The sequence below is a fragment of the Amblyomma mixtum genome, chromosome 2 (assembly GCF_055824585.1).
Source record: "Amblyomma mixtum isolate Tamu chromosome 2, ASM5582458v1, whole genome shotgun sequence".
Lineage (NCBI taxonomy): Eukaryota > Metazoa > Arthropoda > Arachnida > Ixodida > Ixodidae > Amblyomma > Amblyomma mixtum.
In genome coordinates, this window is record NC_143013.1 from 205657607 (window position 1) to 205685601 (window position 27995).

Here is a 27995-nt window from a genome sequence, read left to right on the forward strand (position 1 = left end):
GTAGTTTTTCTTATACAGAACGCCATCGCGCAAACAGAATGACGACAGACCACGTGAGAAGAGTCGCGGGGGCGACTCTGCGCTTCCTTCAAGATACTCAATGAGAGGCCGGAGTTCACTGTCGTCTCTTTGGTGTTGAGTGAGGACGGACGTGGAGATGGCGCCGAGAAACACAGAATCGTCGTAGGGATCAGCTCGGTTGTCCTCGACAGGGGCACGAGACAGACAGTCGGCATCAGGGCTTACTCCCTTAGCGCTCACGATGTGGCCCAGAAACTTCAACTCCTGGAAAGCGAAGTGACACTTTTCGGGCTTGAGGGAAAGACCGGCCGAACGAATTGCGGCGAACACGGCGCGCAGGCGCCGCAGGTGCTCTTCGAACGTAGCGGAGAAGATGACAACGTCATCCAGGTAGACGAGGCAGGACTGCCATTTTAGGTCGGCAAGCACGGTGTCCATCATTCTCTGGAAGGTGGCAGGAGCTGAACACAGTCCGAAAGGGAGCACCCGGAATTCGTACAGGCCATCCGGTGTAATAAAGGCGGTCTTTTCCCGGTCGCGCTCGTCCACCTCGATCTGCCAATAGCCACTACGTAAATCTAGGGACGAGAAATACGTGGCGTGGCGTAGCCTGTCCAGGGAGTCATCAATCCGCGGCAGAGGATAAACGTCCTTTTTTGTGACTTTGTTTAGACGCCTGTAATCAACACAAAACCGTAGGGTGCCATGCTTCTTCGCCACAAGAACAACAGGCGATGCCCACGGGCTCGTCGACGGCTGTATCACGTCGTCCTGGAACATTTCTTGAACTTGTCGGTGAATAGCGTGACGTTCCTTCGAAGAGACCCGATAAGGCGGCTGGTATAACGGTCGCTGGTTTGCGTCAACAATAATGCGATGCTTTGTGAGCGGAGTCTGCCTAACTTTAGAGGTCGAGGCAAAACAGTCGCGGAAAGAGTCGATAATGCTCTCCAGGCAGCGTTTCTGATGAGACAGGAGGTTCGGGTTGACGTCGGTCTTTATGGGAGTGGTCGGTGCCTCCACTGATGCCGGGATTTCGGACAACGCATGCTGTCCCGCGAATTCACAAAGTTCTTCGAAATACGCAATAGCTGTTTTGCCAGGCAAACACTGAGGTCCAGAACCAAAATTGGTCACCAGAAGTTCGGTTCGCCCACTGTTCAATTCAATAATTCCGCGAGCAACACAGACTTGCCGACCAAGGAGCAGCGAGATGTTGGTTTCAGCGATGCCACGAGTGCTGGGGCTGTTATCGCACTCTACGGTTACAAACATGCTGGCTCTTGACGGGATTACTACCTGGTCGGCACAGACGCATCGCTTAGCCCTTCTTGGCTCGGTATCGTCGTCGACAGGGCCTTGGGTGGAAAACGACACGATGAGCTCCTGTAGATTGATAACGGCACCGTACTCTTGAAGAAAATCCAAACCGAGTATGAGGTCCTTGGAGCACTCGGGTAACACAGCAAAGCAACCAGGGAAAGTAACTCCACGGATCTGGATTCGCGAAGTGCAGACACCGATCGGAGTTACGACGTGGCCACCAGCTGTCCGGATCTGCGGCCCAGACCAAAGGGTCAGTACCTTCCTCAGGGCCGTGGATAACCGACTGCTCACTACAGAAAAATCGGCGCCGGTATCCACCAGTGCAGTAACGTCGTGGTTGTCAGCGGATACCGGAATTTCAGCAGAAACCAGTCGGTCGCAGCGTGTCGTTGAGGTCGTCGGGTCAGGTCGTCGTCGGTCGGAGCGTCGCGGCGGATCTTCGAATGGAGGCTCTTGACACGGTCCAGTAGCGGCGGCCCTACCCCCGGAGGACGCCGTCTTCAGTTTTCCCGACGAGGGGACGCACCTCTGAACTGGCCAGAGGTCGATGGGCGGCCGGGCGAAGAGAACCGCCTTGGGGATGGCGATCTGGACTGGCGCCGCTGTGGGGTCGAGGACTGCTCGTTATCAGCCAGGTACAGCTCGATATCCCGTGGTCTTTCACCGTAGCGCGGTCGAGGTGCGTCAGGTGAAAACCCTCTTAAACCCATTCTGCGGTAGGGGCAGTGGCGGAGGATGTGGCCGGGCTCCCCGCAGTGGTAACAGAGAGGCCGATTGTTTGGCGTACGCCACACGTGCGCTTTGCTCATGCGGGGCCTGTACTCCTGCGGCACAGATGGTACTGCTGCGCTCGGGTACTGCAGAGATGGCACTGGCATGGGAACGACGGGGGAAAAGGCTTGCATCGCTGGCCCAGGACTTCGTAGTGCCTCGTGGTACGTCATAACAGAGGGCGCCGGGTGTGGCTCTGGGGGCGGCTGCACAGCTCGTCGGATTTCGTCACGGACTACGTCCGTTACGGCAGCGACACTGGCCTGTGGAGCTTCCAAGCGAAGTTTCGCCAATTCCTCGCGCACAACGCTTCTTATAAGCTCCCGAAGCTCCTCAGCGGGCAGCGACGTAGGCGTGTACTGGGAAGCGGCTGCTACAGTAGCCTCACGTCCGTAGTGCGCGCCCCGTTCCTGCAGAGAGCGCTCGATACTCGTTGCCTCCCTTGTGAAGTCGGCCACTGTTCTTGGCGGGTCACGGACAAGTCCGGCAAATAGCTGTTCTTTTACGCCGCGCATTAAGTGGCGCACCTTCTTCGCCTCTGGCATAGCAGGGTCGGCCCGATTGAACAGACGCGTCATGTCCTCGACGAACATCGCGACGCTCTCGTTGGACTGCTGGGACCTCGAGTACAGAGCGATTTCAGCCCTTTTCTTTTCTTTCGTTGGTGGTCAATGTCGCTAGGAGTTCTCGACGAAACACTTCCCAGGTGGTAAAGGAGGCTTCGTGATTTTCAAACCATGTTTTGGCTGAGTCCTGCAGCGCAAAGTAAACATTGCGTAATTTGCGCTCGCCGTCCCATTCGTTGAAGCCCGCCACTCGGTCAAAGCTGGCCAACCAGTCTTCTACGTCCTCGAACCTGTCCCCGTGGAACGGCGGCGGCGACCGAGGTGCGTGAAGGACGAATGGCGGGGCATTCCCGGAATGCTGAGTCGTCTGGCTAGCCACGGTTGAGGTCATTGCTCTTACCGCTCTTACCTGCACTGTCAGTTGGCTGAACTCCGGTTGTAGGCCTCGCAGACGGCGGCTCGCTTTGTGGACGGGTGTTGTGTCCACGCGTCGAGAACAGGTGTCGAGAGTGTCCTCGCAATCCGAGTACATGGGACGTTACCCAGCACCTCCACCAAATATGTCACCGACAAACGGGTGAAGAAATAGCCCAGATTCTAATTAGACGAGTTGGGCGTGCCAGCCAGCAGGCAGCTCGAGCGAGGAAGAAGACGATCTTCGATCACCTCGAATGCCCAAGGCTTGGCAAGTCCCTGCTTAAACAGTTCGGCCGCGGTACGGCGCCACTGATTGGTCGGACGGTGGCAATATATCCTTGGTTTCGTCTATTCACGGTGTACCGCTTCTTTTAAACCTTGACTCAACTCATGTGTAACACCGACTATAATTTGCTGGACATACATGCTGCTGTTGCGCAAACGTAATGTTGTCTTCGTTAAAGAACCACTGCTACGTCCAAACGATGTTTTCTCGGTTGAATTCTTCGTCTAAGCGCACATGAACTTACTTAAAACACGGAATGATGTGAACGGCATTAATCACCGTTCTCAAGGCTGAAAAAAAAAAAACTCAAAACTTCAACTGGTATCGGCGATCGCAAGAAAATCACTTTTAACTGCGTTCTTGCATGCCCTTCTGCTCACGCACAGTAAGCTGCATTCTTTAAAACGCCTATTCGCTGCAGAGAACGATCCCGCGGCTGTGCTTACCGACTGAAGGCGTCTAAAAAACATCTCTTGTACCCTTCTCGGAACAGTCCGGTGTATGCGCGTTCCCTGAGGATGTGAAGCCTGAGAGGTTCTTTCTCTGATTACGTAGTTGGTATATATATATATATATATATATATATATATATATATATATATATATATATGAGAGAAGCCAACAGCCACAGAAACCAAGGAGCACAGGGGATTTTTTTTATTAATTTATTTTTTTGTGCTGTTGATCAAGTAAGAATATTACTGTCGCTTAAAGCTAATTGATTAGAAAAGCAGAAGAAAAAACAACCACATGCCGCCGGTGGGATCCGAACCCACAACCTCCGAATTACGCGTCCGGTGCTCTACCTCTGAGCTACATTTCCAATTACGTTTTGAAAAATTGTGCGACTTCGGTTGCCCCGTATCTAGTTGCATTATTTCAGAAATCGTTAGAGAATTCTTCTTTACCCCTTGACTGGAGAAGTGCCAATGTCGTTCCGATTCATAAGAGTGGTGACAAAACTAAAACATGTAACTATAGGCCCATATCGCTGACGAGCGTGTCGTGCAAAACACTGGAACATGTCATTTATACTCAGTTAATTAGCCATCTACAAAACAATAGTTTTTTCTGTTCGACACAACATGGATTTAGGTCCGGCTTCTCATATGAAACACAGCTCGTGGAATTCACACATGACATTTCTGTTTCCTTAAACTCTGCCGGTCAGGTAGATTGTATATTTTTAGATTTTCGAATAGCGTTCGATTTAGTTGCTCACAACCTATTGCTACAGAAGCTTTCAGAATTAAATATTCCTACCTCACTCTTATCCTCGATTGAAGCGTATCTTGCGGAAAGGAAACAGTGCGTGGTTATCGACGGTGTCAGCTCGGAAAGTGTGGGTGTAACTTCAGGTGTTCCGCAGGGGTCGGTTTTGGGCCCTCTTCTTTTTCTCATTTTTATAAATGACCTCACTAGTAACATTTCAGGTATAATCAGACTTTATGCTGATGACTGTTGTATCTACCGCAACATTTCTTCTGAAGCAGATGCAATTTCACTACAGCATGACATCAACTCTGTATTCTCTTGGTGCAACAACTGGAATATGGCGCTAAATATCTCCAAATGCAATCTGGTCCGGTTTACAAACAAGAAACAATTCTTCCAAACAGACTATTTCCTTGGTAGCACTGAATTATCCACAGTTTCAACTTATAAGTACTTGGGAGTCTCTTTTTCTACTCACCTATCATGGAATACACACGTAAATTACATATCTGCTAAAGCCAGCCGCACATTTAACTTTCTCAGACGTAACTTTAAGGACGCTCCCCTTACGCTGAAGGAGACATTATACATGTCTACTGTACGTCCGATACTTGAGTATGCTTGCGCGGTTTGGGACCCGCATACAAAACTGAATATTGAGGAGCTGGAGCGCGTCCAGAAACGGGCTGCTAGGTTTGTGTCTGCCGATTATAATTTCCAAAAAAGTTCTTCTGGTTTGCGCGAGAAGTTGGGATGGCCGTTACTTGAAAACAGGCGCAAATATTTGAGACTCTCTTTCTTTTATAATGTGCTTAATAATAAAACTGGAATTCCAAAAGAGAAATACATTAATGAACCCAGCTACATTTCCGCCCGCACTGACCACCCACTTAAGGTGCGCGAGTACAATAGCCGTATAAACGTATTCAAATATAGTGTTTTCCCACCAACAGTGCATGACTGGAACTGTCTCCCTTCTCGGGTCGCTACCGCTCCTCCTACATCGTTTCTGGCCGATTTGCAAAGCCACCTGTCAATATAAGTGCAATAATTCTTGTCCGAGTGTATCATGCTGCTTTTTTTCAAATTTTTACAAAGTTGATTATTCCTAAAGCTTTATTCTTTAAGCAGTGCTGTATTTTAAAATGTATCTTTTGTGTGTGTGTGTGTGTGTGTGTGTGTGTGTGTGTGTGTGTGTGTGTGTGTGTGTGTGTGTGTGTGTGTGTGTGTGTGTGTGTGTGTGTGTGTGTGTGTGTGTGTGTGTGTGTGTGTGTGTGTTTAGGGTATGTTTGCCTTTCTACAATGGTTTTCTGTATTTTCTCTGTAGACCGCATCATTTGCCTAATTTATTGTGTACTAGATGTTTGTTCTTATTTATGATGTTTCCCCCCTACAATAATGCCCCAGTGAGGGCGCTGTAGGTACTGTGTATAAATAAATATAAATAAATACGGCGACGGCTGTCTAGTCTTCTGCTTTCGGGGGTATTTTTGTTTCCAAATAACCTAACTTGAGAGTGTTCATCAGCGCCACCCGCGTTCGTAAGCGGCGGACGTAGCACGTCCTAAGGTACCACTGGTGTGACGTGGAACGTCATCTAACGGCTAGGGTGCAAGCTGTGTGAGAACCCTCTTAGGCTTCCTATGGCGTCAAGGCGGCCAGAACCGATGCCCAGAACCGAGGCTCTCCCCTTGTTCGCTTATTTGCTTACTGAGGGCCTCGGTTCTGGCAGCCTTGACACCATAGGAAGCATAAGAGGGTTCTCACACAGCTTGCACCCTCGCCGTTCGATGAGGTTCCACGTCACGCCAGCGGTACCTCAGAACGTGCTACGTCCGCCGCTTACGAACGCGGGTGGCGCTAATGAACACTCTCAACTTAGGTTATTTGGAAACATAAATACCCCTGAAAGCAGAAGATTTGACAGCCGTCGCCGTAGCTCAGAGGTAGAGCACCGGACGCGTAATTCGGAGGTCGTGGGTTCGGATCCCACCGGCGGCATGTGGTTGTTTTTCTTCTGCTTTTCTTATCAATTAGCTCTAAACGAAAACATATTCAGTACTATTCTAAATTGATCAACACCACAAAATAAATAAATAAAATTAAAAGTGCCCTCTGTCCCTTTGTTTCTGTGGCTGTTGGCTTTTCTCTCATATTCATAACGAGCCCCTCATTCCTCTCCCCTTGTTCGCAGATATATATATATATATTGTAGGGGTGCGTTTCTTAGGCGTCCTCAAGAGACCGAACCGCCGTGCAGGATCTGGCAGCGTAGACGGGCGTAGCCAGCACCAAGAGAGCGGGGCAAATTCGTCGTCGTCAGACGCAGCGTAGTGTCGGCGCATAACTTCGTCGTCGTCAGGCGCAGCGCAGTGTCGGCGCATGGCGGTAGCGGAACCTGTCACAGTTGGCACACTACAGTTTCCCCCCGGTGAAAAGGAGCCATCCTGGCGTCTTAAGGGGAAGGAAGAACAGAGGGGTCGTAGTACGGCTTCAGTCGGTCGACGTGGACGGTTTCGCGGCCACGGCGACGCAAGTCCGCAGCGGGTGCAACAGGCTCAACAATATAATTGACCGGAGATGTTTGCTTGAGAACCCGGTAGGGACCATGATACCGATGCAGCAGTTTCCGCGAAAGGCCGGGAGTTGTGGGAGGCACCCAGAGCCACACAAGGGAGTCGGCAGGGTAGGAGGTAGAGGCCTCGGAAGTGTCGCGGTCATGTTTTTGCTGCCACTGGGTCTGCGTGGTAAACGAGCGAGCAAGCTGGCGACATTCTTCGGCGTACCTGGCAGCGTCGGACAGTGGCGTGGACTCGGAAATGTCGGGTTGGTAGCGAAGAAGAGTATCCATCGTGCAGGGGGGCTCTCGGCCGTACAGAAGAAAGAAGGGAGAGAATCCAGTGGTGGTTTGTGTCGCAGTGTTATATGCGTAGGTGACGAAGGGAAGAACTTGGTCCCAGTTGGAGTGGTTGGCGTCGACGTACATGGACAGCATGTCACTGAGGGTTCGGTTGAAACGCTCGGTCAGGCCGTTGGTCTGAGGGTGGTAAGACGAAGCGGTTCGATGGATAATGCGGCATTCCTTGAGGAGGGCCTCAAGAGCGTCAGACAGGAATACGCGTCCACGGTCGCTGAGCAGTTCTTGAGGAGCACCATGGCGAAGAATCAGGTTCTTTAGAAGAAAGGAAGCCACGTCGCGGGCGGAGGCAGAAGGTAATGGATTGGATTGGATTGGAGTAAACTTTATTTGTGCCTGCAGTTGGGCGCTCGCGCGCCCCGACGAGGGCCTACGTCGTCTACGAGGCTGCCGTTACTCGGCGCGGGTCTCCGCTCGCCGTTGCCGGCTCGCTGGGTCCCTGCCTTTCGAGCGCCCCGAGGACCTGCTGGACGGCCCATAGCTGTTGGTCATGGTCGTTGCTCTTCGCTGCTGCCTCCAGCCGCGGCGGGATTGTTCCTGATCTTGCTTCTTTTGGATTTCTGATGCAGTCCCACAAGATGTGCGTCTGATCTGCCGGCTCCCTCCGGCAGACTCTACACGTATCGGTCGGGTAGGTCTCGGGGTACATGCGATGCATCAGTCCCGGGCTTGGTAGCGATCCGGTCTGGAGCTGTCTCAGTAGTACCGCCTCCGCTCGACTCAGCCTCGGGTGCGGGGGTGGGAGGGTCCTGCGAGCCAGGCGGTAGGCCTTCGTGATTTCGCTGTAGTCGGTCATGCGGTCCTTGGCTCCGAACCACGTCGGACGGTGTGTTGCCGGGGCGCGGTTGGTTAGCGCTCGCGCCGCTGCGTGTGCCGTCTCATTGTGGTTCGCACTGCGTTCCGACGCGTCGCCCGCGTGCGCCGGAAACCACTTGATTCGTACTCTTCTGTCTTGCAGTTTAGTCGCTCGTAGTACGCGCTCGGCCTCCCTGCAGACTTGGCCTTTGGCGAAGTTTCGCACCGCCTGTCTCGAGTCACTCAGCACCGTGTAGCAGTCTGCGTCGGCGATGGCCAGGGCGATGGCCACCTCCTCCGCTTGTTCCGCTCCGGCGCCTCTCACGCTCGCTGCCGTCCTCGTGGCGCCGGTCGACGCCTCTATGACGACCGCTGCGAAGGCGTTCCGTTGGTATTCGGCCGCGTCCACGTACCGCGCGTGCTCGTCGTTGGCGTGCAGGTCGATGAGAGCCTTGGCCCTCGCCGCTCTTCTTTCCTTGTTAAACTCGGGGTTCATGTTCTTGGGTATGGGGTCGATTCTGGTCTGGCGTCGGACCTCTTCGGGGACGGGGAGCTTTGTCTCCGCGTCGTTCGAGTGTCCTATTCCCAGGTCGTCCAGTATCTTCCTCCCGGCTTTGGTCGTGGACAGCCGCTCCAGTTGAGAGGTCCGTTGCGCTTCGGCTATTTCTTCGAGCGTGTTGTGGATCCCGAGTTGTAAGAGGCGGGTCGTGCTCGTGGACTCGAACAGGCCCAGCGCCGCCTTGTACGCTCTCCTGATGATTACATTAATTTTGTTGCGTTCGTGTTGCAGCCATCTATGGTAGGCTGCAACGTACGCGACGTGGCTGATGACGAAGGATTGGACGAGCCTGATTAGGCTCTCCTCTCTCATGCCAGCCTTCCGGGAAGTGACTCTTTTGAGGAGTCGCATAGCGTTGGCCGCTTTTGCCGTGAGACGGGCGATGGTTTCGCCGTTTCTTCCATGCTTTTCGATGACCATGCCTAGGATCCTGATTTTGCTGACCTCGGGGATCACGTTGCCAGATTTGGTTACGATTCTGATTTTTTCGCATTCGCGTTGTCTGGTCTTGCATCTGCCATTGTTGGTAGGTGGGAGTATGAGGAGCTCCGATTGCATCTCCGAATGGAGACGTTTCAGCATAACGTGTGAGATGATCCACGGCCACGATAATCCAGCGGTGACCAGCGGGAGTGGGAGGGAGGGGGCCGTAGAGGTCTATGCCAACGCGGTCAAACGGGCGGGCAGGGCAGGGTAACGGCTGCAGTGGAGCAGGCGAGGTATGAGGCGGACATTTACGCCGTTGACAGGATGGGCAAGATCGCACAAAGTGGCGAACAAAGCGGTACATGCCACGCCAGTAGAATCGGAGACGCAGACGCGTATAGGTTTTCAACACGCCGCCATGTGCACACTGGGGGTCCGCATGGAAAGCGGCGCAAATGTCGGTGCGTAGATGGCGGGGGATCACTAGGAGCCATTTGCGTCCGTGGAACAGGTAATTGCGACGATAGAGGAGACCGTCCCGAATAGAAAAGTGACGGGCTTGACGTAAGAGGGAACGGGACGAATTATCAGTCGTAGGACTCGAAAGGAAGTTAATAAGAGTGGCGATCCAAGGGTCTTTCCGCTGCTCGGTGGACATGTCGGCAGTGGCAAGCGAGGACAAGTCGTAAGCAGACACAGGAGCAGGCGATGAAGCACTAGGTAGCGGCGAGCGGGAAAGAGCGTCCGCGTCATTATGCTTGATGCCAGAGCGGTAAATGACATGAATGTCATACTCCTGCGATCGCAGAGCCCAGCGAGCTAGGCGGCCTGACGGGTCTTTGAGAGAGGCGAGCCAGCACAGGGCATGGTGGTCGGTTACTATACAGAACGGGCGACCGTAGACATAGGGACGAAATTTTCCAATAGCCCAAATGATGGCCAAACATTCTCGTTCGGTAACAGAATAGTTGGCCTCCGCTTTGCTCAAGGTTCGACTGGCGTAGGCGACCACATATTCACGGAAGCGAGGTTTGCGTTGAGTGAGAACGGCACCCAGTCCAATACCGCTGGCGTCAGTGTGGATCTCAGTAGGCGCAGTCGGGTCAAAGTGGCGCAGGATGGGAGGCGAAACCAAAAGGCGGCGCAAGGTGTCGAAGGCGTCGTCGCAAGCAGGCGTCCAAGCGGAGAGGTTGGAGCTGCCTGCGAGTAGCTGGGTCAGAGGAGCGATGATCGTGGCGAAATTCAAGATGAAGCGACGGAAGTAAGAGCAAAGGCCAACGAAGCCACGGAGCTGCTTCAGTGAGGTGGGCTTCGGAAATTCGGCAACTGCACGAAGTTTGGCGGGGTCCGGAAGAATGCCGTCTTTAGAGACTACATGTCCTAAAATGGTGAGTTGTCGGGCAGCAAAGCGGCACTTTTTCAAATTCATCTGGAGCCCAGCGTCAGTAAGACAAGTCAGAACGCGCTCGAGGCGGATGAGATGAGAAGAAAAGTCCGCAGAAAAGACGACGATGTCATCGAGATAGCAAAGACAACTCTCCCACTTGAGTCCACTAAGGATAGTGTCCATCAGGCGTTCGAAAGTTGCCGGGGCGTTGCAAAGGCCAAACGGCATGACGTTGAACTCATATAAGCCGTCAGGTGTTATGAAGGCAGTTTTTGAGCGATCAGCGTCAGCCATGGGCACCTGCCAGTAGCCTGACCTCAAATCCAGCGAGGAGAAATACTCAGCTCCCTGCAAGCAGTCCAGGGCGTCATCGATTCGTGGCAGGGGATAGACGTCCTTGCGTGTGATGTTGTTGAGCCGGCGGTAATCAACACAGAACCTGATGGAACCATCTTTCTTTTTTACCAACACAACAGGAGACGCCCACGGACTGTGGGAGGGCTGTATGACACCCCGACGGAGCATGTCGTCCACGTGATCAGAAATGACGCGGCGCTCAGAAGCCGAGACACGATAGGGGCGCTGGCGAAGAGGGGCGTATGTACCGGTGTCGATGGTGTGCGCAACGACAGACGTACGGCCCAAGGCAGTCTGAGGAAGATCGAAAGAAGAACTGAAGCGCTGGAGGAGGGCGACGAGTTGATCACGTAGCGCGGGTGGAAGGTCGGCGTCAATGGCACGGTGGAAGACGTCGGAGGGCGGTGGATCATTCTGAACATCACAAGAGCTGAGCACATCGACATCGAAGGAAGCGGTGGTATCGAGAATAGGGTAGGGAAGGCAGGAATCAAGTTCTTCAATACGCCCGAGGCATTCACCTCGGAGCACTGCTGACGGGCACGAAGATGGGTTCGAGACGTAAATTGCACTTTGTCCATGGTCGATCGTCAGAACAGCAAAGGGAAGCAGGAGGCAGGGATGGCGGGAAGCGGTTTCGGAAGGCGTGAAGAAAACAGTTGAATGAGGGACGCCGACACAGGAGAGCGGCACGAGGGCAGCAGAAAACGGAGGAATGTCGGTATCAGTCGCGACCACAAGTTTGGCAGACTGCGTAGGTACGTCGCAAAAGGGAGCGTCACACAGCGGAGAAAAGGCGATTTCAGCTCGAGCGCAGTCAATAACGGCACGATGAGTCGAAAGGAAGTCACATCCCAGGATGATGTCGTGTGAGCAGTGAGAGAGCACAATAAACTCGATGGTGTACAAAACATCTTGAATGAGGACACGGGCCGTACATGCGGCTGAAGGATGAATGCGCTGTGATGAGGCGGTGCGAAGCGAAAAGTCAGAAATTGGGGTAGTCACTTTGCGGAGTCGGCGGCAGAGAGCTTCACTTATGACAGACACTGCAGCGCCCGTGTCGACGAGGGCGAGAACCTTGGCACCTTCCACGAACACTACGATTACATTAGCGGGACGACACGGAGGACTTGAGGAGTTCGAAACAAGCGCAGTTCTTGCCCCCGGAACTGCGGCTGTTAGTTTCCCTCAAGCGCGGAGCTAGAACGTCGCAGCATCGGAGAAGGGGAACGGCGTCGAGGGGAAGGCGATCGGCGAGTGGTGTAAATTTGGCGATCAGGGGAAACAAAGGGGGGACCAGGTGGCCCTCTCGGCGAGGATAGTTCGGCATCGTACGCGTAGGAGCGCAGGTCAGGTCGAGAAGGCGGAAGGCGCTGGCGGCAAAGCCGCGCGACATGGCCGGGCCGACCACAGGCGTAACAGATGGGTCGGTTGTCCGCAGTACGCCAGGGATTGGTAGGATGTGGGCGAACCCTTGAAAACGGAGCTTGAGACGGGGGCTCAGACGGCGGCGGAGGACGGAAAGAAGGGGCGGCCTGGTAGGAATCGGTTGCCGGCGTATGTCGTGGCCTGGCCACCGCTTGGGCGTACGTCAGGGGTGCTGTCACAGGCGCGGGCACAGGGCTGGACGGTAGCAGATCAGCGACTTGGTCTTGCACGACACGGCGAATGGTAGGAGCCAAAGACGGGGTCGAGTCAGGAACTTGGCGGGCGGGGTCTTGAAAATGGGATATGAGGGACAGCTGGCGAGCGACCTCTTCACGAACGAAGGCTTTGATTTGGTTGAGAAGAGGGGAGTCCTCAGGAGTAGTACCGCCCAGGGCCAGAGTGGAGAGGGCTTCGACGCAGACACCGGCACGCCGTGTAGAAGCGCGCTGCTTGCGGAGCTCGTCGTAGCTCTGGCAAAGCTTAATGACCTCACTGACGGTGGTGGGATTTTTCGCGAGGAGCATCTGAAATGCGTCGTCAGCGATGCCTTTGAGGATATGGTGGATCTTGTCCGCTTCTGGCATGGCGGCGTTGACACGTTTGCAGAGGTCAACGATGTCCTCAATGTAACTTGTGAAGGTCTCGTCGGTGTGTTGAGCGCGGTCCCGTAAGCGCTGTTCGGCACGGAGCTTGCGCACCGCAGGGCGGCCGAACACTTCCGCAAAGCTCTTCTTAAATACGGGCCAAGTGGGTAGGTCCGCCTCATGGTTTCGAAACCAGAGGTTCGCCACGTCCGTGAGGTAAAAGATGACGTTACTCAGCTTGATAGTGTCATCCCACTTGTTATAGCTGCTCACTCGCTCATACGATGACAACCAGTCGTCAACATCTTGGTCGGCAGTGCCACTGAAGAGGGCAGGGTCACGCTGCCGGATGGCGCCAGAACAGATGACGGTGGTTGAACTGGCCGCCGGTGTTGGGGCAGTCTCATCTGGCATGGTTGACACAGGCGGCAGCGTACGGCTCCGGAGTTCCAGGTTGGTAGGGGACGAACTCAGCACCTCCACCAATTGTAGGAGTGCGTTTATTAGGCGTCCTCAAGAGACCGAACCGCCGTGCAGGATCTGGCAGCGTAGACGGGCGTAGCCAGCACCAAGAGAGCGGGGCAACTTCGTCGTCGTCAGGCGCAGCGTAGTGTCGGCGCATAACTTCGTCGTCGTCAGGCGCAGCGCAGTGTCGGCGCATGGCGGTAGCGGAACCTGTCACAGTCATATATATATATATATATATATATATATATATATATATGAGCAAGATCATTGCATACAACAACTGTTCTCTTCCCCAGGTTCTCGTGGTTGCTGGCGATATACGCCGTCCTGAAGACGTGGCAGCGATTGTGAAAAAAACAGCTGACCACTTTGGCAAGATCGACATACTGGTGAGTTTGTGTCGTGCTCAGGCAGGCAACACTCTTTGTTTTCTCTTTTCTAACGTTTATAACGCCAGTCCATCGTGACCAGACTAAGTTTTCAAGAGCAAAAGAAGAGTTGGCTGCAGTAAGAAATTTCTTTAATTATTACTCATTCCGATCGCGCTGCAAAGTATTTTCACCGTCGGGAATAGCAGCAACATTTAGTTCGTCTGCGAGGCCAAAGGGAAAACAAAGTGGAAAAGAACAAAACAGTCAAACAGAAGAGGACAGGTGAGTCTTAGAAAAGAGGTCCTCACCGTGTTTGGCTCCAAAACTTCTCTACGACTGCGCTTTCTCATCGCTGCGTTTGATCAGCGCAACAGTTAGATGTGTTGATTCATTCCTATGTCTCTTGCACCCCACGAACCTATTTTGCGCTTTTAACCTATTTGGAATTCTTATTCATTCATCATTGCGGTAAACTTCAGTGCACGTTGTTCGAGCAATGAGATAAACTGCGCTCTGTCGTACGCGTTGCGCCACACGGGCCTCTTTTCGCCCGTTTTCACCTCCTCGTTGTTTATCTTCTTCTTCGGAGCCCTTTCACTCTCTCCACGCCATCCTCCTTTGATGTTTCCTCCTAATCCTCTTGCGGGTAACGCCGCCGCCGAAGTCCCGAAACCGAAGGAATAGGCGCTTAACAGCTGCGCTGTAAATGTTGTAATCCCCGGACCCGAATCTAGCAGCGTCGTTTCTTTGACGCGTTCCATCATAGATAAATAAGCAAATCCAGGATCCCATACCTCACAGACGCATTCTTGACTACGCCTCATGTGAGTTGAATTCAATTTCTTTTCCACTTGAGGTACCTTCGTTGAAAATACATTTCAAGAAATTCAGCATTATTCAAACTTTGTGTGCAATATGCCAAACTTGCCTCATTCGTCTCTTTGGCAGGAGAGAAGAAAGCACCAGAATGCTCATATTGAAAGATGCTTTCCAGTGGACTGCAATTTAATTAGTGTCGGGTAGGAATTGCAGTAGGATTTTGACTAAACTAGACAAATTATTATTTTGAAATACTGACGCAAGCATTCCATTGAAGCCGCACCACGCATCATAATTCAATCCACACTGAAGACTAGCATTATCATGGGAACTCTGATTGACATGAGAAATCATGTAATGGTCAGCATAGAGCAGCACATTGCAGGTGCCATGAACAATATTACTTTTGCTATATTAATGATACTATAAATCAGCACATGAAGGCGCTCTGACGCAACCTTCGTGAATACTAGAACATACACTAAAATAGGTGGAGTGGCATCCAAGGGGTGGACATGAATGTCGGCATTGAACAAATCAAGGACAGAGGGATGAAAACCAACGCAAGATTACTTCGAAATACGTAGCGCGAAAAACAAGACACAGGCAAGGTGAAGACAGGACACGAGCGCTTCTCAAGACTGATTTTTTTATTGGGAAGGATATCAGAATATATACCATAGATATGGAAGCGGGGAAGGAGGAAGTAAATACAAAATAACAACTCAAAAAAAGAACAAGACGAGGAGATAAAAGGCCGGCGATGGAAGCAAGTACATAGCATAGGAACATAAAACACGTGCATTGTTACTTAACCGATTGGAGGTACACAATCTCACTTTTTGTCAAGGCAATGGATGCGTCACTAATACACTTCCCCCCCCCCCCTTCGCGATATGGAACGCTTCAATAATCTCTCTCATACGTTGATAATGTGCTTTGTCAAGTACTACAGTCTTATCGAAAAGGGGGCGACATTTGTTTTTCGCGCTACGTATTTCGAAGATGCAATTGCTCCGACTAGCCCAGTTTAGCTTACTTGTGAAAGATTACTTATCTGGTAGCACAAAATTAGGTGCAGAATCAAAGGTTTTCCTCAAGTCGAAAAATAATGAAATATGTTCAACTTAGCATAATGTCCAATTCTCACATCCAAATGAGCACATCGGCATAGAAAACGACAACTGACAAAAGTAAGGCGTTCATCTCCTTCTTGGCTTGTTTCAGAGCCCTATTAATCTCAACGCATTTGAATTGGGCCAACATTAGCGAAAAAAAAAACCGATGCTTGAAGTATTTAACTTTTTTTTTGGCAGCTTGAATCCATGAAAGGGGGAGCTAGATTCTGTATACTGGGTGTTTCAGCGAGCACTTTTCAAAATTTTCAAAAATAGGCTTCTTGGGATAAAGATATGGCTTTTGCAGCATAGTATTACCAGTGTTGGCGGACACCAGAAAACTGGTGAATCGCCTTAAAAAGTAAAATGGTAAACTAATTTTTAATAGTTAACTTTTTAATTAGTAGAGTTAGGCGCCTAGTTCCAATTATAGATTTGTAGCCGGCCCTTAGTAACAGCCAATGCAGTCTTTATAATTTCAGTTGAGTTCAGTTTATTACCTTAGAAGTCCCCATGTAGGGGCATGACATAAGGTCAAAGGGGCTACAGCAGCCCATTTCGAAAACGCGTTTAGCATTAGCGCTGTGGCTTGAAAAAATTTGGCTTTTTCGACTGGTTACGTGCACTGGAGGTGTTGCTTTGCTTGCATGCTTTCGAAATCGCATGTATTTTTGCACGATGTAGACAAATTTTGAGTTGGCCCACAGCAGCGAGGGTACTGTCATTATCGAAATTCTAAAAACGAATATGGCTATTACCAACGACCGGCTACAAATCTCTGATTGCCACCACTTGACTATCTGTGATAGTTAGAAATTAGTTTTTAGAAATTAGTTAACCAGCTTACTACTGAAGACAATTCACCAAGTTTTCGGTGTCCACCAACTCCGGTAACACTACGCCGCAAAAGCCATATTTTACCCAAAAAAGCCAATTTTTGCAAATTTTTGAAAGTCTTTTCTGAAGCACTTGGTATGTTGACGGTGTTAGGCAAAGCCGCCATGACCTCAAGCCCCAGGGGCTACTCCATGAATAAAGACGCGCGCTATAGCTCACGCCACAGAGCGAATCGGACGTACGACTGGCTGACGGCAAGCAGAAAGGTTCGCGTTACATACAGCTCTAAGCCAGTTTGAGCTGTCACACTGTGACCACAGAAGAACACATGCTGAGCCAGTGGCAGTAGCTGCGGAGGTAGTTGCTGTACCCTTTTAAGACTCCTTGGGGATGTCCGGTTATGAGTGGAAAATAACACTTTACATGTCGCAGTGGGCTAAATGTTTTCTAACCTATTACGTATACTTTCGTAAAACAACAGTGGCGGCAATAATTTATTCTTGCGCCTTTCTCTCATTGATTCCCCACAAGAGGTCAAACATCATTTATGTGTATTTTTTTCTTGCTCCCCTTGGACATTTCCTTGTTATTCCGTGATCAATGCATTTTTGGTGTGTAAATTGGAGCGAGGTTTTTGTGAATGAATTTTATTCTTATTGCGGGGTTACAGCTCTGTTGCTACGTCAGTGACATGTGATTCGCAGTGGGCGCCCAGAGACCGCCCGTTGCTTGTAATAAGGAAGACGATAATACACGATGTCACGCCGCAACTAGGGTGCGCCGTGGTAAACAGTGTGAGGAGTGCTGCCTAAGGGGAGCAGGGGAATGCGGCGACAAAAAGGGAAGGGGCGAAAACGGCACCGCGTGCAAGTGTCGTGCTTCTCGGCCCCAGCGAGTGGAGAATGGTTTCTTCTCGGAAGTCGGTTCGAAACACGAGACGACAACAGGACGCCTGGAGTGGACTGGCGTGTGCTTGTTTTTTATTCCCGCTAGCTGGCCAGAGCGGCTAACAGTGGAGCGTGTGTTTTAAATTGTTTCTTTTTGTTGTAATAGCGTAAAGTTAGCCATGGCTGCTTACAGCGAGGCGTGTGTTTTAGATTGTGTACTTATCTTTTGCCTTGTGACCTCTTACTTCTAAACGACGGTGGGATAGTCATCTATTGGCTAAAAAGTAAGCTTTGGCGGGAGGATTGTCTATTGGCTGAGGATGGAGTTTTTGGCATGAATGTGACGAGATGGGTGCGCGCGAAGTAGAGCGCCGAGGTTGGGTGTGAGGCAGCCGGACAGATCGGTCGTGTGTGGCCGGTGGTGGTCCCGGGGCCGAGAGCGTATAGTTGGAGACGGGAGTTACTTGAGCGGCGGCCGGACGGGTTGGCCGTGTGTTCTGGCCAGCGGTGGTCCGGAGTCGTGGAAGTTTGAGGTTTGACTTTTAGTTGAAGTGGAGAGGCCGAAATCTTTTCGGCATATGTAAATCAGTTGTGTATATATTTGTATTAAATAATTTCTTGATGGAAACCTTCCAAGTGCCTTATCATCCGAAGACCTGCACACCTGTCTAAACTCACCAGTCGCGAAGTACGTCCCCAGGGTCACTCACGAGACCCGCCCTCTACCAATCCACATCAACATCAAGGAGAACAACAACAACATCGAAGAGAGCGAAAAATTCGTGACTCACGACTTGGCAAAATGTTCAAAAACAGTATAGTACAGGAGGTGGACAAAATATGGTAAACAATGATTTAGTAAAAATATTGACGCAGCGATGCCAATAACTGTCCTCGCTTTCGCACCGTCCTTAGAAGAACTTGTGAGGCATTTTGCTGCTATGCTAACGCAGAGACAGTTCAGAGGCGTAAATTAGCGCATTCGAGACACCGGCACCAAAGTCGCCCTCACTGGATACTAGGCGCAGCAGGCAAATGTTTAGGTCACAAGCTAAGCGAAACTTGACAGAAATAATAATTCGCTGTGGGGCGCAATCAAAAGTGTAGCTGCACCAGACTATCTTACTGAATAATCATGGTAAGATATATTACGGCCTTTATGGGGTAGTGCGCGAGCATAAACTACTGCTTACGCATTTCGCTACTAAAGTAGATTTTTTTTTCAGCAGCTGCAAACACGGATTACGATTCAGGGGAGCGCACAGTGCGGAGTCTAGTGTCTGAGAAAATTGAGCGTAAAAGGTCTTGTATGTATTTCACGAGTTCGTGAGTTGATAATTCATGCCCCGGTGCGTAGCTGGGGCGGCGCTTTGTTTACAGCACTGTTGAATTTCTGTGATGAAGACTCGCTTTCTTTCTGCGCTTCCTATTCAGGTTAGCAATGCTGGCGTGGCGCCAATTGGACCACTTGGCAACATTCCACTGGAAGAATTTGATGATGCTCTCAATACGAACTTGCGGTCCGCCTTCAACATTACGCAGGAGGTCCTACCGTACCTGAAGAAGACGAAGGGTCAGGGCCTTATGTACCATCTTTCTATTTAGAAAATTAAGTTTCGCCGCCAAAAAGATAGAGTAACTTTCAGCTGAAATTAGCAAAGAACTTGTAAATCGTAGAGAAGCAAGCGTCCGGTGAGACATATACCGCGCTCGACACTTGAACACCTTTATCTTATACCTCCCCGTTAACGCTGAGCAGACTTGGCAAAGGAAAGAATGGTGCAGCATCAATTAACGAAGACAGCAGGAGAGCGTACACAAGCATCTGCGTATTCTCCTGCTGTCTTCGCTAATTGATGCTGCACCATTCTTCGCTTTAGCATGTCTGACCAATTAGCCAAATCCCATACGCGACTTCGCAAATATATTGGATAAGTGTATTTTGTGATCCTGAAAGAATTCTGTGTTTATGTGTAACATAAAAGACATAAATAGATCAACATTCAATTAAGAACAAGAGAAAGTTTATGAATAAGGCTTGATATAACATAAAAGGAATGTTTGTGGACACCACGATTATGCGCTGGAAAGATGGTGCTCAGCCTCATACAGTGACGGAATGAGTAATAGACGGAAAGCGACGCAGTGGAGGGCGTTATCGGCTTGTAAGAGTGGTAGGGTTGGGGAATGGGGCTACAGTAGGGTTCCTAGCCAGGCACAAAATAGGGGCTTTGGGAGATAACTTGAAGAATTCTTTCATTATGCAGCACGCACAATGCGGACCAGGTCAACACACCCCGTAATCCTACGGAGGCAGAAATACGGCTGGAAGCTGGGTGTTGTGATAATTTTTTTTTATCTATGACGAAGAATACTTATCTTATATAGCACCAAAAGTTCCACTTGACGCTGGACGACGAATACCTGCAGCACTTTCACTGATCATTTAGTTTACGTGCAAAACATCTCCAACCAAACAAACAAAGGTAAGGGTTTCGAAAACAGCATGCACCATTTCCTGACCACTAGTTGCAAATTTAAAAACTCCAATTAATAATACTGCCTACGACTCAAGCATATAAAAGGCCCAAGGGGGTACAATATAGTTTACTGTCCTGTTCTTGGGAATATCAGACGTCTAGGAGGGCACTTTTGCGGTTACAAAAGGGTAAGGTATACTCTGTGCCCTCTTTTCTTTTTACAACTGTCTCTTCAAGCTTATGGTCTGCAATCTTAGCCATGGTGAAACTTTCTGCTGCTCTGCGATGTAAAGACCCTGTTTTTCGCTCTTATTCCCATAAAGGAAGCATCGTGTACGTCTCAAGTATATCGACAATGAGACCGGTAAGTAAGAAATGCACTCATTTAGGCTTTGTGCTTTTCCTCATGCGGCCACAGGAAGCTGCGCTAGCATGCTTGTTCTGTCAGTTAAGAACAAGCATATAAATTATCACCTTACGCAGTGTTTTATGTTGATAGTATAAAATTTTACTCGGTTCTAGAAACCCATCACTCCTTCAATTTCAATGCTCATGTTGTATAGATTTTGAGCGTAGCTCGGGCACGCTTAACAAAGCAGTAAATAATATATATCTAATCATATTTACCGCTGAATTAACCACCGGAAAGAAGACGCAGGACAAGCCTTTACAGAAGCACAGACACCCAGTGTGCTGCTCATGAGTAGTATCCGCTCTCTTTGCGCTGGTTCTTTCAGTGTCAGGCGGCTACACAGAGATTTCCCTCGCCGGAGTGCTCTTCATATTTATGTGTGCTAAGCATGGGACACACGCAAGCAGCCGTTGCCCTGTAGGCATACGAAATCGAAGAGTTGGAGTTAAATGCGTGCACCCAAACTGCACTTGCCGCACTAACCAAAAGGACTTGGCCACGGCAATTTGGCGACGTGCCGTTCTTTAAATGTACTCACTTCCAAGATGGCTCTATACACTGGTTTGTACGGCTGCCTTAGTACAGCACTGTGTAGACAATGGCCAGTTTTTAAATATTTTATGTCTGAGCTCCACGCAGCTTCTGCGAAAGCGATTGTCGCAGCGTACTTGGTGCGCAAAACTTCATCGTGCTATATGTCTATAACACCCTTTAACTATGTGCAGCGTTTCGTCGATAAATTAATTTGGCTTGGACTTTGATCCTCGATCTGAGCCTCTGCTGTAAATTCCCAGTTATATCTGCACACAAGCTAGGAAATACACAAAAAAGAAACCTCCGTATGATACGGAAAATCTGCAGATGATGAAACTGATCTCCTTAAGTATCTCAGTTGGTTGGTGAATTAGGATGCCGCTTTCAATCAACCTCAGCGAGATTGAAACGCCGAGTTCCCAGGACATGATGATCACTTTGCGACTCCAAGTGGACAATTTAAATTCCATTTTGTAGTCAAGTATTACGATGAGTTGACCGCGGAAAGATTCATCATCATCATTGTCATCGTCATAACAAATATGCATTCATTAATAATCATCATTGACCTAGCAACGTGCAGTTCAGGAGCAACACCTGTCGTATATATCTACAAAACCATGCAGTCATATGCAAGCTGCAGCAATGTCATCCCCGCAAACTTCGTAATCGCAAACATTCTAATATCTGACCCCTTTACGCCCATTCTGCGCTTGCCTTCTTTTCTAGTCTACTGTATTACCTGTTCACGAGACTTTAATTGAAGCCGAAAGCTCAAGCCAGAATGCTTGTTTGTACATTTATTTCCGTCAGAGAATTTAGACGAGCTCCATATGCCAAGGCTGTAAAAGTAGAATGGTACCGCCTAACAAAAAATAGGGCAGGGTGTGCTTCGCAAAGGCAAAATAAAGTTGGTCGCTAAGGGCGAACATCAAACTCATAATGACAGCCAACGATGCTTAAGCGGATACAACTCAAACGGAGACTGAGCTACTAGTCGCCAGAACTGTCCACGGCTTGCGTGCTAATCAATACAACGGCTAATTTCAGGCTTAGTTTCCAAATACAGATAAATTGCGCCACACAGAACTTCTGATAGACCACAAAAAAAAACGGCGAACTTAATACATCATCTATGTGCGTGAGTCTAGCGGTGCGCGTTGCTTCCTGTTCACGACTTCATACGAGAAATGACAGTGGCATGTTTTCTGACTGTATAGTTTTCCATCTTGTGGTGGTGTTAGTTCCGAAGCCGTAACAGTCATGTATCTCTCCTTTCTATGTTGGCAAAAGGAGCAAGCGGTTCCTCTGTCAGGCATCAGCAAAGCCGCTGTAGATCAACTAACCCGAGCATCTGCACTGGGTAAGTTGTTTGTGGGGTTGAGCGCATTTTTTTCTAAACATGTACCAAAATACAAAATTCTTGCGCTGTGACAATACTTCTCTAGCCTTTGATAAAATACTCTGTTGCACAACATTCCGGGCAAAAACCATACATTTTTGGATATTTCTGCCTCTCTCACTTAGTTAAGTACAAAAACATAGCCTATACTGTCCGACCTTGTGATGAATTTTCGCGTGAGTTATTTGCTTGAACTTAGCAAGCGGTATTTTATTGGGCCCGCTGCGATCGTGATAACGTCGCAATATGTCACTTTCTGCTCATCTCGTGGCCCCATTTCCTTATGCGGTACCAAAAAATAGTCGAAGCATGGCAAATCAGTCGGTATTTTGTCTATCCGTGGGATACGAATTTACGAATACTCTACTTCTACTGCTTCAAAAGGGGCTGAATTGGACATTTACCGTTTTTCGACGGCTATCAGAAATGACACCTTGATCCGGAGCTCGCACTGGAGAAATAATAGTAGATTAAAATAATAACCTGTTAAAAGAGAGCTTGAATCTTTCATCGCATGCACAGTCATTGGCGCATTACAAGCTTACTATAGCGTCACAAGAGAACGCGGCAACATTTGTGCATTTGACTTTTAAGGGTGCGTGCTGTCTTTGCAAAAAAGGGACTAGGGTTTACATATCGGACTTGTAGTGGATTCCATATGGCACCGCTAAAGGCCAGAAGTTTTTGAAAGTTCAGAAGAAGGGTTCTCGCTACTTTACACTGATTTATAGCCTAAGCGGTCCTATTAGTGCACACCTACAGGGCAAAGAAGAAACCCCGTTTTTTGGTTACTTTCCCAAGACGGCACGCTTACTCAGCTATCTTTTTGAAGCGCTCCGTGAAAAAGGTTCTATTATTTGCGTAGAATCTTAGAAAATAAAAAACAGAGACATGCATCTCAGAACTGTTTTCTTCGGGAAAACAAAAAAAAATGCCGCGAACATTCTGCGTCAGATCACTCAGGACGTTTCCGAACAACCTAAACCCTAACCTATAGCAATTTACTATTCGGGAAAGTCTACAGGGTTGACACTTCATAAATCGGAACGTCGACTATCTGGCGAAAATTTGCCTCGCCGGGAGGAGAATTTGAGAGGAAAACTGATCCCCCAACAATATTCTCATGGTAAAACTAACGTGTCGGTGCCAACTCGGCATTTTCTTCGGGGTTGACTTCCTGGATGACGGTGCCTAGTTGGCACGAAATTGTCGGTTCTCCCATGAGAAACAAGTCGGAGTTTCACAGTATTTGCAGTTACCCTCTGAAAGGTAGCGAATAAACGCTCAAGAACTGATTTCCTGGTGCTTAGGATTAGGTTGTAATCTATTGTAAGTCCAATATTTTTAGCAAGCTCAAACGAATTCCGAGATGACAAGTAGATACTTCCCTTGAGTTTCCTTATCTCTTTCCTCTCATTTTATGCTCCCCTTACCACTGTCACTGACCATCGTCCCCCTTGATGAACTTAAAGAAGCAACGTAAATACACAAATATTTAGCACGTTGGATGAATTGTGCAATAGGACGGGTGAGCGTAGTTTTTTTAGCTATTAATTGTGTGTGGTTTTAAACGATGTTATTTAACAACTGGATATATTTGCATCTTATCTGGAAAGGCATCAGCAAAGAGTGACTGCAAGCACTGAAAATAAGAGTTTACGGTTGTAGCATAACCTGTTGGTCACCCACCACCAATTATTGATGCCGTAATTTATTTTTCCAGAATTCGCCCACTACGGCATCCGTGTCAACTCCGTCAAGTGAGTGTTGTGGAATCATTTTCTTCCGCATATTTAGCACTTCCCACCTCTAGTCGGATTTGATCGCTAGAAAACTAAGAGCCTTACGCAAATTATCTGTGAGGCCTTTCTTACCTGAAAATATTCCTTCCAAAGAAACTAATTTCTGGATCTCTAATTATTTTGATACTGAACGCGGAAAGATATTAAGGTGTATGCACAAAGGAAAGTAAATTCAGGGAAAAAAATTGTGCCTGTAGGCAGTCCAAGGGAGGAAATCGGTAGAAATGATAATAGTAAAAAAAAAAGCTGGGAATGGGGGGGGGGGGGGGAGGGGGGGAGTTTTAGCCCGCGCGCTGAAGAAGTACTTACAGGGCGACTTGGACGATTTTTCCCCTCGACTTCCTTAATGGCTGAGACTTTATTTGATAGCTGAGAGTTTAGCTGAGGCTGGTTGGTTGGTTGGTTTATGGGGTTTAACGTCCCAAAGCGACTCAGGCTATGAGAGACGCCGTAGTGGAGTTCTCGGGAAATTTCGACCACCTGGGGTTCTTTAACGTGCACTGACATCGCACAGTACACGGGCCTGTAGAATTTCTCCTCCAAAGAAATTCAAGCCGCCGCGGCCGGGATCGAACCCGCGTCTTTCGGTTTTGCTGAGGCAAGATTTTATTTGCCAAACTACTAAGCTGTGATTTAAAATCAGCAAAAAAAATCACACGGAAACCGGGACTCCCGCTCACGGCCTGCAGGTCTGTGTGCGCGGTGTTATTAATGATGCCATTCGCGAATAAATTATCGACGTGTCTTTTATTATCGCGTGATGCACGGAAATCTCTCTCTCAAGTTGCTAAATTAATATTTTAGTATACAATGCTCCGTCTAGAGGCTGAATAGCACCTATGCAACCTCGGTGCAAGTTCCCACAAATTGATCACCCTCTCTGGTAATTGATTTCAACGCACTAAAGCGTACTTCGCGTCTGAAAACAAAGCGCTCCAGGGGCCACACATACTACTTGCTCTTGTACTCGCCGCACACACGTCGTAATGTGCGAATGGCTTAGCACAATGGTAATTTTCGCTAAGTAAATATGTACACACGGTGACAGAGAGTATTAGCATATAATGGCACACTAGTCCCTAACCATACTTCGCTCTATTTCTCTACAGTCCTGGTGCAATTGAAACCAAGATGGTCTTCAGAGCAGAAATGAGTCCGGAGCAACAAAACATGGTATAACCTTTAAACAGTGCGTTCTGCGTTTATGCGCTTATTTAGCGCTTTTTTTTTTCATCCTTGCGTTTCGCTCAAGAAAAGAAGTTTGTTACTGTTTTCTAAGATATCAGGGTATATGGTGGCTCTTTTTAACTTAAAAAACTTGCATACTTCGATATCACCTCTAATTAACAACTGAAAATACAGCAAACGTATTAACAGCCCCACGAGCTCCCATGTAATGACGTCGGGGTGAATCGGTGCGCACGCAGGCTTTTTTTTTTTGGTTAGTTATAGCTGGAGCAGGGCACTGGTGATCGGAAAACAATATAAGAGGCTTTGTCTCGCAAATGTCTTATTCCAGTCGACCATTTCAATTAAGGTAATGAAGATGAGGTGTTCTCGAAGTTGGATTGAGCATCACTCGTGTCAGAAGCTCGAAGCCACCTTGTATATAATCATGTGAAGATTAATATACCCCCTTGACTGCTTGTGCGAACAACTTCACGCTTTCACAGTGATGCTAAGATCCCAAAAGTCTATTTGACGCCAGCCTCATTTTATGCTTGGGATCTTGACAGGCTCGCTACATAGCCACGGCACTGTAACTGTCATACTGTGCAGATGCAATAGTAAGTAAATGTAATACTGTGCAGATGTAATAGTAAGTAAATGTAATACTGTGCAGATGCGGACGCTTCACTGCCCGCTAGGAATGCTTAGAGCGCTTATTTACGTCTACAAAGTTTTCAGGTGCGCTCAGTGTCTAATCCGCTTTGAGTTCGGTTTGGTTGTGCTCAACTTATATATAGAGTAGTTTTGCCTATAGGAATTAGGTTTCTGGCCAAGGGGCGTTGGGTCGCATGCAAATGAAAGCCTGTTCTTAAGTGCTGTATGGTCAAGGCTTGAGCACAAGCTCGTACCAACTCTTGATGGGAGAAGCCTTTATACCTTTATACCTTCAGTTCAACATCAGGGATGTTAGTGGTGCACCCAAAAAGCCTATGACTGGCTTGACAGAGGGGCGCACCCCCGTACATAAAAACCGGCAGCAACCAAACACAAACAGAGCAATAAAAAAAAGACTACAGTGCACAGGTAAGCATAATATTGAATAAAAATTAGTGACCATCCTCTTGCAATTATAAGTGAGTGAAGTCGGCAAGATTAACACAAAACGCTCAAAGACACTGAAAAATACAAAACGAAGAATAACAATAAAAAATGAAACAGGGAGAAAGGAGAAGAAAACTTGCAGTAAGAAAAAAAAAACGTATCATAAGGTCCTCAGGGCTCATTGAGCCGATTAAAAAGTTGGAATTATATGTCGCAGCACATGACCACCGTAATTAGTACGAAACCTTGAAATCATCTCCCATGTTTGCCTTATGAGGGGTGTGCCTGTTGGGAAAGAGGTAACACTCCGTTATAGCATTCACTGCGCTTTCTCTTCCGACTTCTACAGTTGCGGCACGCGTTGTCCGCATCACACGCCTTGGGGCGCATCGGAACCGTCGAGGAAGTGGCCCGCGCCATCGCCTTCCTAGCCTCGGACGACGCGTCGTTCATCACGGGCCACTCGCTGCCTGTCGATGGCGGGAGTCTGCTACTCGGACCCTCTTTGGTGCCAAGGGTGGGATCAGGCGGAATCCCGAAGTTTAATTGTTAAAGGCGCCCGCATATCGAGACGGCGTATTCCACTGCGGTCCTTCGTGGCCTAGTTTTTCGGTTTTTCTTACCAGCAGTATGCAACACTCGCACTGTAGGATTGCAAGTGTTGGTGAAGGGTTCATTTCTTTTTGAGGAAGACGACAAAAGTATTGTGCCACTAACATGTCAGTCTATTGTATCACTGTGTTGTCGTTCTCTGGCGAAACGAGTTACTGAAACTATATTAAACTTGGTATTTACTGTTTCGCTAGTGCTAACTGCTTCAACCAGCTTTCCCCGCTCTCGCCTCCAAACGCAATAAAATTTAAGGCCTGTATACTCAAAAATTATATTGTTTTTACTTATTCTCATGAAATCCATTAATATATCATCACGCAAGGGTGACAACGCCGCGGACAGCAGACGAGCCGAAAGAAGTGACAGTTAAAAAAATTATTTAGCCTGGTGCATTGCGCCCACAAAGAACTGGATGCCTCAGAATGACTCGGAACTGAATCATTGTATCTTTAGAACAGTTTCCGGTGCGAATTTCCCTTCTACACTGTGTGGAAAGCCTGGAGAGTAGAAAAAATGTTTTTGAAGTCTGCTTCAACCTTCACTGGATTTCTGAACGTAAGCTGCGTGTCATGTAAATTTTTCTTCCTTTTTCCTTTAATGAAAATGTATGGTTGTCACTTTTTGTGGTGTTGTTTTCTTAGACATGTGTATACTGGGCACAGAACATCCTATCAAGGATTCGCAGCTAATCAGCCTCAGAAAATAAGACTTCGATACTATACCATATGGTTCAAGGAGTGCAACAAAAAGACGGCGTCAGAATAGAGAGAACAGTCGTGAAGAACTCAGCACCAAAAAGTCAGCAACAACGGAGAAAGTTTTGAAAAAGAGGCGTTCAAATTTGAGGCCCTGTTTACTAGTCCAGAGGTGCCAAGACTGTTGTAGCCTTTGGTGCCGTTTTAAAAGCATCCTCACTTGGCCATC

General features: G+C 48.7%; 1 protein-coding gene across 1 annotated transcript in view; it reads left to right on the forward strand.

The window, feature by feature from the left end:
* Window positions 1-27688, forward strand: part of LOC149362330 (uncharacterized) — a 40279-nt gene extending 12591 nt beyond the window's left edge. The window contains exons 3-9 of the mRNA XM_089572988.1: window positions 13823-13915; window positions 18993-19131; window positions 20362-20402; window positions 22278-22347; window positions 24110-24146; window positions 25298-25361; window positions 26809-27688. Of these exons, the coding sequence (XP_089429114.1) occupies window positions 13823-13915; window positions 18993-19131; window positions 20362-20402; window positions 22278-22347; window positions 24110-24146; window positions 25298-25361; window positions 26809-27012 (648 nt within the window). The 3' untranslated portion in view covers window positions 27013-27688. The remainder of the gene's footprint in view (window positions 1-13822; window positions 13916-18992; window positions 19132-20361; window positions 20403-22277; window positions 22348-24109; window positions 24147-25297; window positions 25362-26808) is intronic.
* Window positions 27689-27995: the final 307 nt, after the last annotated feature.